At 39.8% G+C, this 15,561-nt stretch overlaps 2 protein-coding genes across 2 annotated transcripts; one reads left to right on the forward strand and one right to left on the reverse strand.

Annotated features, from left to right (window-relative positions):
- Positions 1–443: 443 nt before the first annotated feature.
- Positions 444–9,509, forward strand: LOC139627461 (interaptin). Its single transcript, XM_071488232.1, has 23 exons — positions 444–476; positions 1,156–1,220; positions 1,308–1,593; positions 1,777–1,874; positions 1,959–2,094; positions 2,201–2,326; positions 2,483–2,608; positions 2,701–2,805; positions 2,918–3,091; positions 3,175–3,392; positions 3,484–3,748; positions 4,269–4,374; positions 4,505–4,547; positions 4,641–4,710; positions 4,865–4,938; positions 5,059–5,143; positions 5,276–5,363; positions 5,446–5,528; positions 5,613–5,711; positions 6,680–6,784; positions 6,897–7,058; positions 8,037–8,097; positions 8,959–9,509. The coding sequence occupies exons 1-23, from the start codon at positions 444–446 to the stop codon at positions 9,174–9,176; spliced, it is 2,826 nt and encodes a 941-aa protein (XP_071344333.1). The 3' UTR covers positions 9,177–9,509.
- A 1-nt stretch (position 9,510) lies between these two features.
- syt18b (synaptotagmin XVIIIb) lies at positions 9,511–14,182 on the reverse strand. Its single transcript, XM_071495803.1, has 5 exons — positions 13,589–14,182; positions 12,075–13,093; positions 11,395–11,551; positions 10,303–10,463; positions 9,511–10,220 (listed from the first exon to the last, which is right to left on the reverse strand). The coding sequence occupies exons 1-5, from the start codon at positions 13,731–13,733 to the stop codon at positions 10,059–10,061; spliced, it is 1,644 nt and encodes a 547-aa protein (XP_071351904.1). The 5' UTR covers positions 13,734–14,182; the 3' UTR covers positions 9,511–10,058.
- Positions 14,183–15,561: the final 1,379 nt, after the last annotated feature.

Here is a 15,561-nt window from a genome sequence, read left to right on the forward strand (position 1 = left end):
TTTCTACAACAAGGTACCATAAGAGAAAGTGTCATTCAGTGCAGACCACCGAAATAATTTTGCCATATACTGCAATTCAATTTGATCGGACATGCTTGTATTTAGATATAGATTTAGATAGGTGTAATGAACAAATCTACAATCAAATCAATAGTTTTGTAGATAACAGTCACAGTGTAATAACCTTGCAGTGTTAAAGCCAGTTATTTACCATCGAGTAAGCAATGGAAAATTCAAGACACAAGAACCCAGAATAGCCACACACCCTGAGCTGCCACCTTTGTGTGAAAATCTATCTTGTCATTTGGGAAGACATGTAGGGAGATGCAGATTGTAGCCTCTCCCATACAAAGGGAAGTGACAGCTTGGATCTAGGAAGACACTTCACAATGTTCAGACCCTCATGTAGAAGTTCAAGTCCATTTTCTCTCACGGACCTCGAAATGTGGGACACCAAATCTCACTTTACAGCCCAGGTAAGACCCAGATATGCTCTTTATGGGATAGAACAGGTCAATCAAAGTGCAGTTAGTTTAGGACTTTTTTACTCTGAGAACAATTTTGGCAAAATAAAAGGGGCTGAGAGCTACTAATGTCTTATATTACTGGTTGTATCAAAACACTCAAACTCCAATTCCAATTCCAGTCAGATAAATAAGATGATTTAACAAGTCATCAAATATCAATATCCAAAACTTGCATTTTGTACCAAGAACATCTTAAACTCACATCCTTAAAAATCTGAGTCATGACTCATGATTGCGTCAAATCTGAACACATTGATGAGATAAAACCATTGAAAATAAATGTCTATAAATCTGCTTAGAAATCAGGGGAAAAAAGAGTCTCCTTAGTCAGTAAGAATTGTCAGTATACATCCAATGGTACATAACAAACAGGAACTTAAAATAGCTAATTCAGTCCACTTAATTTTGTGGGTTTGTCTGTGTGTTTGATTTAGTTGCGTTTGGACCAGAGCAGATTTACTGAGTGAAGTTGTGTTGCTCATTGTTTGTACTATGCATCCATGTTTTGTACCGACTATATTCTCTGAACCTGTGGGTGAGCTGCTCTAAAACAAGGGGTGAGCTACTCATAGCTTATGAGCCATGTGTTGGTGACCCCCGTTTTAAAATGTGCATTTTTCTTTCTTAGACCTCAGCATGGAGTGGTATGGCAACTGTTTCTGGGTCAGGATTTTTGTCCAAAGTCAGCACAAGGTGAGGGGGGTAATGTACACAGTTTTTAAGCAACAGAGACACAATAATATTCATTTTCAAGCAGCTTATATACTGTATCTGTTCCAGCACATCTGGCAGCACCGGTGGCTTCAGACAGAATGACCCAGGTCTAAGGAGGTGGCAGTCATTGTCCCGTCTGGCACCTGACGGAGCTACACGGTCTTTTGCTCCATCTCCAGGAGCTGAATTACAAGCTGCCCAAAGTGAAAGTAGCTTTAGACAAGCAGAAGTGGTGCAATGGCTGCAGGATGCTCATGAACGTATAGATAGTCAGCTGGACCAGCTGAGGGCCAGAGACACACAGCTGAGCTATAATGTAACGTCTGCACAGCTACTTCACATGAATCATAAGGTAAGTAAAACATTATTCAAATGTCTATGGAAACAATTTCTATGCTCTGCTCTTTTGTTGCAATCTTCTCTCTTATTGCCACCACTTATTTTGGTTGGTTTTATTTTCTGTTTCAAATAGATGTTTGGTATTTGCTACACTTGCACACAGCATCCTTTCACCCTGTACTAATGTGTAACACAGCAGCTCTCTGAAGCAATGAGCACTCTTGAGCAGGAGAAGGAGGCAGCTGAATTATCCCAGTTTGGCAAGAACCATCAACGTAGAGGACTCCATGAAAAGTGAGTGCAGCAAAAGACATACAGAGGGACATTTGAATGACTATAGAAAAGACTGACATTCCTCATGTGAAATTCACCCACAAGGGTCCTAAAGCTGGAGAAGGATCTGGTACAAATGAGGTCTTCTTTGGACAGAGGAAGCAATGATCAACCAACCAAAAGAACTCCTGGTTCATTTAGCAGGACAGTACCAGTGAACAAAGAAGACTTTAACAGACAGGTGCGTTAGCTTTATATATGATGAAAATAGATTTGTGCTGTAAATATTGCATTATTCTGTGTATGCTGTTTGGCACATACTGCTTTTACATTTGTGTTTAATTAAGGAGCAGCAGGAGGTTGATACAGAGCTGTGCAAGCTGAGAGAGGCTCTCAAAGAGGCTGAGATGAGGGTAAAAACACAAGAAGAAGAGCGAAACCAGGCACTCCAGCAACTCCAGACTTCAACTGAGGTCAGTTTAAAAAAATATTAGGCAAAAAAAAAACATCTAATGTCTAATTGTTTTAGAAAATACAAACTTACACTGCAGCAGCACTGCCATTTGCATTTCTATCCATAGGCTTATTATTACCTTTGGACTGATTGTCTTTTGTTCGTGTGAGCTTAGACACAGAGGACGCTGTTGACTCAAATAGAGGAGATGAACCAGAGGCTGAGCCAAACTGTATCAAGTCACTCTGAAGTGCAAGAACAGCTGAGTGAAGCTAACAACAAAATCAGCCAAGCATGCCTGGTCAGTTGCTTGCTCTCTGATTCAGTATCCAACACAATAGCCATTCACATAAATAATTACACCATGAAAAGTGTCTTTCCAATTCTGCTTAGGAAAAAGCCATCTTGTCAACTCAAGTGCTAAAGCTGGAGGATAATATAAAAGATCTGAAGGCCAAACTGACAAGGGCTCTGTCTGACAAAGATCAGCTGATCCAGGTATCAGATGTAATCTCTTCTTAGCCTTATCAACAATGTCTGAGATCAAAATGTCATGTTTTTGTAGTATGACTTGGGTGGGATTTTTTGGATTTTTTTTTTTGCATGACAGGAGAAAGCAGATCTGCACCAGAGGGCCCAGGTCCTGGAGCTGCATCTGGAGAGAACACAACCAGGTTCAGAGGGCTGTGCGATCCATGAACATCTGGCTAACGCAGAGTCTCACAACAACAAACAGGATCAGGAAATTGTTCAGATGAAGGAAGAAGCAAAGATTCTCAGAGAGGTTGAAAACTTTAAGTGGTAATTTTTCTTATTAAGTTTCTCTGAATTCTTTATTAAACGACTCCTATTGTGTCTTTACACCAGGTAAATGAAAAGCTGACCTGTGAGCTTGAAATGATCAAGCAGAAGCTGGAGATCTCACAGTCTCAGCTACAGGAGCTAACAGCAGAGAGGGTCGTCAACACCAAACAGATCAGAGATCTGGAGGCAGAACGCTTTGAGCTGTTCACACAAAAAGGGGAACTGCTGAGCAAAATTGATAAAGGTGGACCTGAGATGAAGGAAAAGTGCTGCCAGCTCAGGTGAAATGTTAAATACATACTCTTCTACAGTATGCTGAAGATGAAGTATCATTTTCCTCGCTTGACTAAAACCCTCAAATTATTTAACCAGGGAATCTGTGGAAGTTCTGGAGTTAGAAAAGCAGAGGCTGCAGGATCAGTGTCGGTGTCTGGAGGCTGAGCTGCTTGAGAATGAGGAGAAGCTACACCTGCTGGAGGAAGAGTATCAGAAACAAGATGCAGTAAGAGTTCAAAACATAGAGGAACTAAAAGCTGTGGTCTCACACTGGACTGAGAAATGGCAAAAGGTGGCTTTGACCCTGCAGTCCACACAAGAGGAGCTCGAGGAACTCAAGAAGAACAACTCCAGAAATGAAGTAAGACTATCCCTGTACCACGACCCTACACATCCTCTCCAAATGTGTCTGATGGTTTTTTTTTTTCATTAAAAACATTTAAAATTACATCTCCTTCTTTTCCCTCACTGAAAAATCCAGAATAGATACTCCACTGAAAAGTCCATCCTCAGTGTACATACGCTGGAGGCTTCAAGCTTCCATTTCACACTTACTTTTGGTTGGATATCATTCTGCACAGTAAATGAAATGTCAAACATCCAAGTGAAATAACAATTGACAAAACACACGCACACACGCACGCACAAAAAAACTGTACAGCTGGCTATTTAGAGGCATCCAAATGTCAAAATTAAACAATTTAATTTTAGCTCTGAGAAGAGGCAATGTGACTGGCTATGAAACTGAAAAAAAGAGGGCCTGAAAGACAAGTGAATCAATATACAGTATATACAGATACCTTAAATCATAGTCCAAATCACTCATTTTGTTTTGACAATACATATTTTCCTATATATAACTACATACATTTTTCATACAGAGGCAATGTGACTCAGTGCTGAGGGTTGAACTTGACGCATGTAAACAGGAGCTGGAGTTGGAAAGGAGCAGGAGTCAGACGCTGCTTCACAGATACAAGGATGAAGGTAAAGGTGAATGTACTTGTCAATATTCTCAGCAAGATTACAGTTGTGTATTGCTGGCACACAACTCCAGAGTTATTTTATTTTTTTAAACACTAGGGGGCATTAAACTGCCGTGACCTTGCATTTGCAGGTGGTCCAGCTGTGCAGACTAAGGACAAGGAAACAGTGACAGAGTGAGTGGATTTTGATGAGATTTTCATTTTCAAAATGCACTGTCACGCTCAAAATGAAATTCTCTGTTATCATGTACGCTATCTGTTTATCAGCTTTTCAGAATCCTCTTTGTTATGGGAACTGACATCAGACTCCCACAGCAGCCAAAAGAAATCCCCTCAGGTAACAAGATGTTCTCCCTTCAATGAAATGACTTTTCAAAGCTTAATAAACGTGGGGAAGTGTGTCATACTCTGATGTATTTTTTATGTAAACATGTATTCAGAGCAAATATTTTGTGCATAGACTATTGACTGTTAACTCTCATGATTAATAGGTGTGCAAACAAAGTAGAGAGGTTCAAATGCTTAAGGAAAAATTGGCAGAAAGAGAGAAGGAACTGAAGGAAAAGTAGGTTGTTTTTTTTTGTTTATTTGCTTTTTAAACTGAACTTTCTATTTAAAGGTTTAAATACAGTAGATGAATGACCAGTTAAGTATGTAACAGGTTTTCATCCATACTGTGTTATAGGGATGATGCTTTGAAGAGTCTAGAAAGGCAAAGAGAGATGGAAAAAACTGAGGCTCAAATCAAGGTTTCTGCTCTGGAGCTCAAGGTACAGTCACTACAACATCATCAACCTATGAATCAAATACACCCATCCATGTTTAACCACCTCTGAACCAGCAGCTGTGTTTCGAGGTAAATTAACCAGCACATATCCTCTCTCTTTATTTTCTCATGATAGCTCAGGAAAAAGGCCTGTGAAGACAGTCAAGATGGTGAAGGCAATGCAAATGTATCAGCCACTGACTCACTAAGGACCCAGCTAGAAGGTATGACCCTGCTTTTGAATACACTTCTGATGATATCATGTTAATTTTCCTAATTTTTCACCTTCAATGTGCATGTTTTCAGAGAGCAGGAAGAGGGCGACCCAGCTTCAGCAGGAGAAGATGCTGGCAGTCCAGAAGCTTCAAACACTAAAGGAGCTTTACTTGGTAAAGTTTGTGAAAGAGACACCTCCAAAGATGGCCTCCTGTAGTGGTGATGAATATAATAAATGAAAGATGCCTTGTCTGCAGGTTAAAGATGAGAAACCACCTGCTGAAGGCAGGAAGGATAAAACTGTCTGTCCAGTTAATCCAGAGACAGACCAGCAGAGGAGAATGGTCACTGAGCAGGTATGTACTGTATCAAAATAATTTAATTTCACCAATAGCCTGGCTCAAGACTCAAGAGGGATTGCCCATAAAATTTCATACTGACATTCATGGTCCTCAGAGCATGAATCCTACTGACTTGGTGATGCCAATTTCTCCTCTGACGCCATTATACAGTTTTGAAAGAAAAATCTAAAAAACTATTGGATGGATTCCCATGACATTCATGTCATGACATATCCTTGCATTATAAGCACAGGATAACTTATCCTGCTATACACAGTGGTGGAAACTAAATAAATTTACTCAAGTATTGTACATAAGGACAGTTCTGAGGTACTTGTAGTTTACTTGAGTATTTCCATTTTATGCTCGACTATACTTCTACTCCACTACAATTCAGAGGGAGATATACTTTTTACTCCACTACATTTTTTTTGGATAACTATAGTTATTAGCTTCCTCATGCAATTAGATTAATAATACAAAATATAATCAATATATAAATGAGGACATATTTATCATAGGTTAAGACAGAATTAATCCCTGGGAGGAACTTCACCATCAACCCTGTAATAAGTAATTAAAATCACCCCAACCAATATCAACTGCAACATTAAAATGATGTACAAATGAATACATTGGCAGTTGTAATCCAATAATATACATTATTCTGAAATGACAACTTTTACTTTTCACATGGGTATTTTTTTGATGCTAATACTTGATTGCAGGACTTTTTCTTGTACAAAGTATTTCTAAACTGTAATAGGACAATTCAACTTTTACTTAAGTAAAAGATCTGAATATTTCTTCCGTCGAATGTTAGCATGTTAGCATGCTTAGATTAGCATTTAGCTCAAAGGACCACTGTGTTTGAGTGCAGCCTCATAGGGCTGCTAGAGGGGTTAACCTTTGACTTGTTGTATAGTTACCTGTTGTAAATGACAACAAAACTCATAATATACTGTATCTTACCACATTCGTAGTTAAAGAGTTTGTTCAAAGAACGAGAAGGAAAGGTTGACAACACATCGGCAACTGCTCCAACTGGAGCCTCCCCACCTCAAGACTGGACTCCCACATCTAAAGCTGTAAGGTTAAGAATTGAAAAAATTAAACAGTCCTGACAGAAATGAAGTGATTACATTAACAGCCACAGAAATTTGCAGAAAGATCTGAAGTTGTTTGTTAATTTTCATGCAGACTGCAGTGGACAGGTGGGGCTGGCAGCAGAGCTCAGGTTTGATGCCAGTGTTCGAGGAAGATGAGGAGGGCAGTGACCAGGAGGCCTGGCCAGGAGAGGAGGAGGGAGAGCCAGCAGGAGAGGCTTGTGCTGAGGAAAACCTCCAAAATCACAGACACCAGGTTAGGAGTGCTTAAATTACAGAAAGTAGAGGTATAACCCAGTTGAAAATCCATGAAGAATCAACTTTAAAAGGCTGTGTATACATGCATGTGTCCAGTTTGTCCAGAGGTCCCTCAAAACTCTGAATCTCACTGTAAAGAGCACCAGCTAAATGACTAAAACTTCAACATAAACCTCCAGCAAATGCACCATTCAAAAGATCTGCTATATTTGTCTGACTGCATGCTACTAAGTTTCATAAATGTTGTATCCGCATCAGCAACAGAAGCAAATTAATATCATTAATGGCATGATCATGGCCCACAGATGATATCATGAACTTGCCAGAGCTACACCCACATCCATTCATTACATATACACACACATATGTGCAGACAGCACTAATCCTAGCTTCTTCTTTAATCAAACAGCATATAGTACATGGGGAGGGGTGTGAGCCTGGCTGCATAACCACTTTAACTCCATGTGAAACGCAGTTCAGCTAGCCTATAATCTCACATATGACCCTTTCTACTGGGTAAATAATCGGATTTGAAGCTGAGGAGTGAACCGCTCGCCCGGAACACATCTGACCCAACCATAAGAGGATGTGCAAGAGTTACAGTATGTCACTGTCTTCCATTGAAGGCATGTTACTAAGAGAGAAGGAGTTGATAACATCCTGACATAGTATGAGAAAGACTAGTTCAAAATTATCACAAATAGATGTGTTATACATGAATAAATGCAGCCTTTACATTTGAGATTACATTAAAACATCCTTAGAAATTATGTTTGTAAAAAACTACAGTGTTTAAAAAAAGGTCTTTTATGTCAGTCAGGAAGTTACACTCACATTCTTTTAATCTAGTCTGACTGCCATTATGAATTTGAAATAATTTAATGTTTTGAAATAGATTAAAAAAATATGAATATATTTTTGGATGCATTCAACTAAAAAAATTAGAGAGATCTGAAACCATTCTCTCCTCTGCCAGATATCAGCTACGTGTGCAGAAATCAGCAATCTAAAGGCAAAAAATGAGAATCTGCTGAAAGGTGAAAATGTGCATGAATCAGTATAATCAGTAGCGTAGACATGTGTGCTATGATCTGTTGTGTGTTGTGTTTATAGTCTGAACCCTCAAGAGATAATACAGGATTCTTCTTTCTTTTGCTCAAATGAAGACTTATCCAGAAATGGCCATTATTAAATGGACTAACAAATATGAAGCATGTGATTTAAAGGTCCCATATTGTATAAAGAGAGAGTTTATGTCTTTTTTTGATTATAAAGCAGGTCTAGATGCTATATTAAAACAGTGAAAATGTCAAAGTTCTCAGTCCACAGAGAAATGCACCAAGCCCATATTCAGAAACTGAGCCTTAAAACGAACCGTCAGGACTTCTGTAACTTTGTGATGTCATAACAAAGCAGTCACTGCTCTCAGCCATGTGCCAGCCCACCTGGACCCCCTATCCAGCCTTGCAGAATCTGGTTTCTCTGAGTGTATACCTGATATCTACTATTTTTTTTATTTGATGACTCAAAAGCAGTTGGACTCTTCTGATTGGCTCACTGACCTGTTATTACAGAAGCTCCAAAGAGAAGCCTTAGAGAGTGGATGTAAAACTACATTGAGATGGTGTTTGGTACTGAAAACTACAAATATATCTTCTTATGAATATCAACGCTTCAAATAAAACACTGGAAAAGTGTAAAATATGGGACCTTTAATAAAGCCACTTTTATCAATACAGATCATCTTCATTGGTGGATAAATCCCTGTATTTAATTCGTTTACCCTATGTTCTCCCTTTGCTTTCTATCCTCTGCATTTGTAGAATACTTATTAGATATAACATTTGGGAACTTGGATCTTGTTCTAATTATGTAACACTGATTTCTTTTGATTTAAGATGTAGGGTTCAACCAGCTAATCCAGGATCTTCACACTGCAGCAGAAAAAGCACCAGACAAGTCTTCGGATGTTGAAGTGCCTATCCTCGCTCACTGTTCACATGAGTGTGACCTGCAGAGGAGGACCCCTTTCCTCTGTCCTGACGGAATATTTCTGGCTCAGCTTGTAGATATCTGTAGCCCTGATGAAGATGAAGAGGAGGGAGAAAACAAATGAGGTGTCTTGCACTGGGATAAGACTTGCTTATCTTATACAAGTCTATACATAGACAGATTATTACAGGGTGCTGTACCAGCCAGCTATGCACCTTTTAGCCGATACTGTATGTTTTTTTTTACTCAAGGGAAATGTGACGACTAATTTGCTCTACAATCTGAATATAATCCTATGATAAGATGATATTTGGCAGATGCTTTTTAACCATAAATAAAAAAGATTGTGATGTTTTTGTAGCTGGGACTAACAGAAAGCTGCTCTGTGTGATAAAAAATAAAGCACAACAGCAACAGTTTGAGAACCTCAGGCAGGTAATAAAAGCCACCAGGCTTCGTCAGGCAAAAGTGTGTTTTATTTATATGACATAATATGGTTCTTCACACTGTTTTTACATTCATAAAAACCTACAACCAACAAGATATTTCTAACGTGTCTCAAAAGAACTGTGGAATTACAGACATGCATGAGAGTATATAAAGTACATTTGTGTGTAATACATGTTACTCACACATCAAATAAATGACAAAGTGTATTTAAGTCACGAGGACTGAACACTAGTGTAACTCGTCAGTGTTTTTAGATACAGATCTTAGTTCAGTTACCTTTATGTTTTTCCTTTCTGTTTACTGGTTTAGGTAACAGTTCACAAATACATTATTATACAAACTCACATTGTCATTTTGTGCACTTACAGTACCATCCCATATGACAATTCCCAGATTCTTATCTTGAAATAAGGCCATGTTTGAAGATGTTATTGCTTGGTGCTCAGACCTGCAGTGTCAGTAAACATCAGCTGTGAGCACTTCATGTCGAAGCTTGTTTTGGACGTCCCACTGAGTTCACACGGTGTGTTGGGTCCTCTGGTCACAAAACAGGTTTTTAAGCACGTGTGTCAGAGCTGTATAGTGGGTCTGGCTGAACATTGTGCCAGCGTGCCTGCTCCACCTGCAAGCTGCACATGTCCCTCCAGTGAGCACGTCCTGCATCTGCAGCCTCTGCACCGATGAGGACTCGACCAAGAATTTTACCTTCTGAGTGGACCTGATTCATAAGAAAGGAGCAGAGTATGAAATCTAGAGGGAAGTTACAAAACAAATGAATTCTGTTCCAAAGGGATCTTTACCTGCATGATTATGAACTCCAGCATGAGGGGCAGCTGGCCGATGTCTCCTGGAGGAAGGTCGAACAGGAAAGAAGCATTCCACACAGTACAGGAGCCTCCACTAGTTTCTCTGCTGCTGATCACAGTTCCCTCATGATGAAGATTGATAATCACCTGGTATTCTGTACACAGAAAGTGTGAGAAAAAAAAATATTGTAAAAGAAAAATTAAACTAAGATTCAAAAGGAAGAAATTACCTTTTTATTATTTAGAAATCAATAAAATTAGAAACAGTAAACAATAAAACAACACTATGAGCATATGGCCGGTGTAAAAGTCCAGGTAGTGCTTACTTGTGGTGCCACACCACAAAGACAAAAATAAGGTCTTGTTCATTTTTAATATTGAATCTGTTTTCTTTCTCTTTTTTTGCTGTTTTGGTAGCTGCTGACCCTGTAGTCACAGACCAGCACATGTTCTTAATCCATCAGTGTCTCTGTATTACTTCTGTTTTTAGATCTAAAACACACTTTTTAAAAGGTGTGTTTACAAACAGTGTCCAGTTGCAAACACTGGAAAAAGAATTACAAAATAAATATTTTTTCTCTGTCTGTTGCCATAGTAATGCAGTCCTGTCTCTCTACTCTATATTGTATAAATATGCACGGACAAACAAAAAGAGATTATCTTATGAGACATGCTGCACATGAAACAGATATCATAAAATCTAATGGTTCTGCATATAGGATGTGCTTGTCTGCAGTAAAAATAAGGCCTAGACAGGCTAATGCAAACAAAGATTAGATCTGTCAGATCAGAGATCCAGAGGAGATTGAAACATTTTCCTGAGGATTGTGAACAGTGAAGGATTAAACCACAATGTCATTATAAAAAGGGATGATCTCCTGCTGCACTCGGGTCCTGTAAGACATCATTTAATCCCCAAAACATTAAAAGCAAACATAGGGAATTATTTTACCTCTGCCCCTGAGAGGCAAAAGTTAGGTCTGTTCATGCATGCTTACATAATGCTTCTGTGCATGATGTCCTTATGGGATCTCTTAGTCAAATACACATTTTGTCAAAATCCAATGACAACAAATGTCATTTTACCTGGAGCCACTGATGTGTGAATGACTTTGTCTAGGTTATCTGCTCTGAGGACCGTGGTTTTGATGCGGTGGGCCGGAGGCTGGTACTGAAGCAAAACGAAGATCTGTGGAGGACAGCTAAGCCCCTTACACATCGGTGCATCCTGGGAGATCAAACTCTGCAGTCAGAGGGCAGAAGTTCAAAGAGCAGAGAGGGAACCTCAATCAGGAGGAAATGTAGCATGAGGATTTTCCTTTGTAGCTCAGTAAAATCACAAAACAAATCCCAGGATCCATTCTAACAGTACTGACACCAGACATCAAGCTCACTTGTCTGTTACACAGCAAAACAAAAGAGAAACAACACAATACAAACAAAAACTCTAAATTTCTCTGAATTTCTTCCCTGTTGTACTTGTTTCAGCAGTTATTTTCAACTAGTAACCTCCATGCAAGGCTGGATCACTAACCAGAACAGAAGACAACTGCCTCGGGGCCCCCCACCCCCCAGGTTGACTGTGTGCCTCTATATAGAACTTGAATGTTCATTTAAGCTTAAGCTTAAGTCCTAAAAGTGCTCAAAGGGGGGTTTAAAGGGGCCCAACAACAGATTTTTGCTCCAGGTTAACAGATTAACCCAGCCTTACATCTGCCTGTCTTACAGATGAAGCAATGACAGAATTTAATTCAAGACACCACTACCTTTTTTAGTTTCCACTTGTTTGGGTTCAGCTCTTTTGTGAAGTGCAATGGATGCGCTGCTCTCCAGTCTTTTCCTGCACATTCAGCCTCCAGTTCACCCAGTGCGGTGCCTCTCAGGCTGTGTGGATCCCGAGTGTATACAGCTGCTCTGAAAGTGCACCTCTGGAGCTCTTTCACAGAGTTCACCTTCAAAAACAGAACCAGGCTGTGTGGCGCAGGGCTGAGGTTGCTCTCGAACGAGGCTTGTATGGGACAGGGGTACAGAGGCGACAGGCTGCCCAGCACAGATACATCCTCCAGTTTGTGAGGTGTCCCACTGAGGCTGAGGACAGTGACTGCCAGGGTTTCCTGCTCTGGAGAGAAGGCCATAGTGAAATGGAGGCAAGGTTTTGTTGATATTGGCTGTTTGCAGCTGGCACTGGAGCCATAGCTCAACGGAGCTAGTGGGATTTGTTCCTCAGGCATAGAAGGAGAGACAGCACTGGGACTGGTGAGCCTGCTATGTTCGTTATAAGATGTCGTGTCCCCAGTGATGGTGCAGCGCCTCTGCAGAGCCTTACATTTTTTAGAAAATAGTCCCAGTTTGGGAAATGTAGGCAGGGACGCATGGTTGGGATCTATGGGTTTATAAAGTGGTGACATTAATGGTGGTGTGCTGAGTCGGCGCAGAGAAAAATAAGACTTTGGCTGCTCCTTCCGTTCAGAGGCAGCTTGAGCTTGATTAGAAAATGGTAGAGAGGTAAATTCACCCTCAGAAGGGGCAGGGCTAGTAAATGTGGAGGGATACTCCAGCATATCTCCATCCAGCTCTTCATATTGCTGCCTGGATGCTGCTGTCACTGCCGAGGGAGGTGGGCTCTGGGCGAAGGTCACAGGTTGAGCAGGAGCTGGCGCTGACGTCACAGGATCTTTGTCTTTCGCTGGACAAATCTGACTATTCCTCCAGCACAGAATACATCCCAGGACCAAACAGAGACAAAAGATGATCAGTCCAACCAAAAGAAGAATTTGGAGGTGAACTGCAGACATTAGAGAGAATAATAAGGCCAGTCACATGGCAGCAGTTTAGAAAATGTTGTAATTTACTCTAATGCAACTCCTGGATTACATAACACGGTACAAAAACTATTTTACTCCCTTTGCCTGACAGCATATACCCCTTGCTTCACATCTAAGTGCTGTTAAAGGATTGGTTCTCATTTTTTCAAGTCTGTCTAAAACAATATTCACATGCCTATATCTACCTATATGATTCAGAACCAGCGGCGAGACCCCTTCTTAACAGGATTTCAGTGGAAGAGACGGGGGACAAAATCCACAGTCCTTGATCTGTGTAAAAATGCCTCATAGGATAAGGCTTCAGTCTGAGTAAAGAGAATAAAGAATAAAGACCACTTTACGGTCAGTATGGACAGGAGGAATGATTGCAGTGACCAGTAACTCTGAATGTACTCATAGGCATATGAGTATTACTTTAGACTTGAAAAACATGAACCTATCCTTTAAGACCATACCTTCTAGTTGCTTGGTAAAGAGAACCTGCACCAGAAGCCAGAAGAAGAGTATAACCATGATGCCCTCAATCATACCCTTACAGCAGAAGAGCAGCACAGACTGCCAGAGAGGCTGACCTGGGTACTCCTCGTCATGGTAAGGCATGGTGCCAACAATGAGTTCAAAGTCTGTAGAAGGCTGTCCTAAAGAAATGTCCACAGAAGCACCGAGGTCCCAGCAAAGAAGATCATTGGCTTGAATGATGAAAATGCATTCTGGCTTTCAGTGTTGATGATATCTAACCACGTATTTCTGCGTCAGATGATCAATCAAAGTCATAAAGGCACAAAAACATCTTTATCCCATTAAAACATCTTGAATATTTAGAATCACAAGTTTTGGGTATGAAAAACAAAATAACCTGCAACACCTGCACAATACATGATGACACCGCATTCCATAATAAAGATCTCTCATTTAGGATGGCCCTCCTTCCACAAGTTATAGCCAAGCAGTCTGTTTCCCAGTTCAAAGGTGGAAAGTCATTCTTCTGTCCTAACTTTCTACATATAGAGCATTCCAGTCTTCATCCCGGGACAGTGATCCCCTCATCTGCAGTGTGACTTGACTGGTACTATTCCTCCCTGGCTGGCAGGGAGAGTGGGCGGAGATATCCATCACATAATACCTCTGAATTGTGCCTGTAGTGTCTTTCTTCTACACTGTTCCAGATGCCAATCCAGCAGTGTCACTATAGAATAACTATCCCAACAGTAAATCCTGCAACCCCTCCCCCATCCCCATCCTCTGACCCATGAGCTCTTATCTCCATTAGTGTAGCTTCTTTCATAGTCCTGCTGTACATCAGAGTTCAGGAGTTAATTCTCAAAACAGAGTCTTTCTGCACTTCCTATTCCACATACACAATATGGAGATTTTAATTTGATTTGGTTTGTCACTTATGTAGCAATTACAAATTAATTGACAATTAAACCCGGGGCAGGAATTGCTTAAGATAAGGTAAGATATTCCTTTATTAGTTCCACAGTTGGGAAATTTGAAAAAAAACCAAAAACTTCTTAATTGTTCATTGGTTCCAAGTAAAACATATTAAGACATCAAAGTGACGATCAACTGGAAATACAAAAAAATGTGTATTTTTATGGATGCATTATGCCCTCTGAACACACTGAAATAGTGTGTGGGTCTTGTACGGGGGGGGGGGGGGTGGGGGATGCTGCCCCCATCTGGCCACTCATTTATTATTTTTCTGATTTTTACTTTTCAGCGGTGGAGGAACTATTCAGACCCTTTACTTCAATAGAAGTTGCAATATTGCAATATAAAAATGCTAAGAAATAGTTCTAATAATGTCCCTTAAATTAAAGTGCATGGGTATTATTAGTTCTTATAATGCAAAAATTGGTCCCTGTGAGTTTTATACTATATATAATATATAATATCAATTGTATTACTTGATTATTATGATTGATGCAATAATATGTCAGTAGCATTTTATTGTTGTAGTTGGTCAATATGCTGCTAATTTGAACCGTTCCATATGCTGCTGGGTAGTTTCATCTATAACAGTGCATCATTCTATAAACTATGTATTATGTACTGTGTAATATATTTTTCGTCGTAAAATTAAAAAAAAAAACTGTCAAATAAAGGTAGTGGAGTAAAAAGTGCAATAGTTCCCTCTGAATTTTAGTGGAGTAAATGTTAAAAGTAGAATTATATGGAAATTTTCAAGTGTATGAGTGAATGTACTTACATTCTGCCACTGGTATTTCATTTGAAACTGTGAAACACTTTGTAACCCAGTTTTTGACAGAAAGGTCCGATATAGACTTGATCACAGTTGAACACAGTTCATTTTGGACATTAGGGTCAGTATAAATAATCTCAAATGAATTGCTGAAGTCTGTGAGATGCAGCTCATTTAATGGCTAGTATGAGGTCCTTAGAGATTATATGGTCACACTATTCG

The sequence above is a fragment of the Trachinotus anak genome, unplaced genomic scaffold, assembly GCF_046630095.1.
Source record: "Trachinotus anak isolate AG129_WGS33_773 ecotype Australia unplaced genomic scaffold, CSIRO_AGI_Tana_v1 ptg000002l, whole genome shotgun sequence".
Lineage (NCBI taxonomy): Eukaryota > Metazoa > Chordata > Actinopteri > Carangiformes > Carangidae > Trachinotus > Trachinotus anak.

Coding starts and splice junctions, on each gene's coding strand:
- LOC139627461 (XM_071488232.1), top strand. CDS start 444: ATGTGGGACACCAAATCTCACTTTACAGCCCAG. Junction 1,875..1,958: donor CGTAGAGGACTCCATGAAAA/GTGAGTGCAGCA, acceptor TTCACCCACAAG/GGTCCTAAAGCTGGAGAAGG. Junction 8,098..8,958: donor AAATGAGAATCTGCTGAAAG/GTGAAAATGTGC, acceptor TTTTGATTTAAG/ATGTAGGGTTCAACCAGCTA.
- syt18b (XM_071495803.1), bottom strand. CDS start 13,733: ATGCCTTACCATGACGAGGAGTACCCAGGTCAGCCTCTCTGGCAGTCT. Junction 11,552..12,074: donor ACAAGTGGAAACTAAAAAAG/GTAGTGGTGTCT, acceptor CTCTGACTGCAG/AGTTTGATCTCCCAGGATGC. Junction 10,464..11,394: donor TCACACATCAGTGGCTCCAG/GTAAAATGACAT, acceptor TTCTGTGTACAG/AATACCAGGTGATTATCAAT.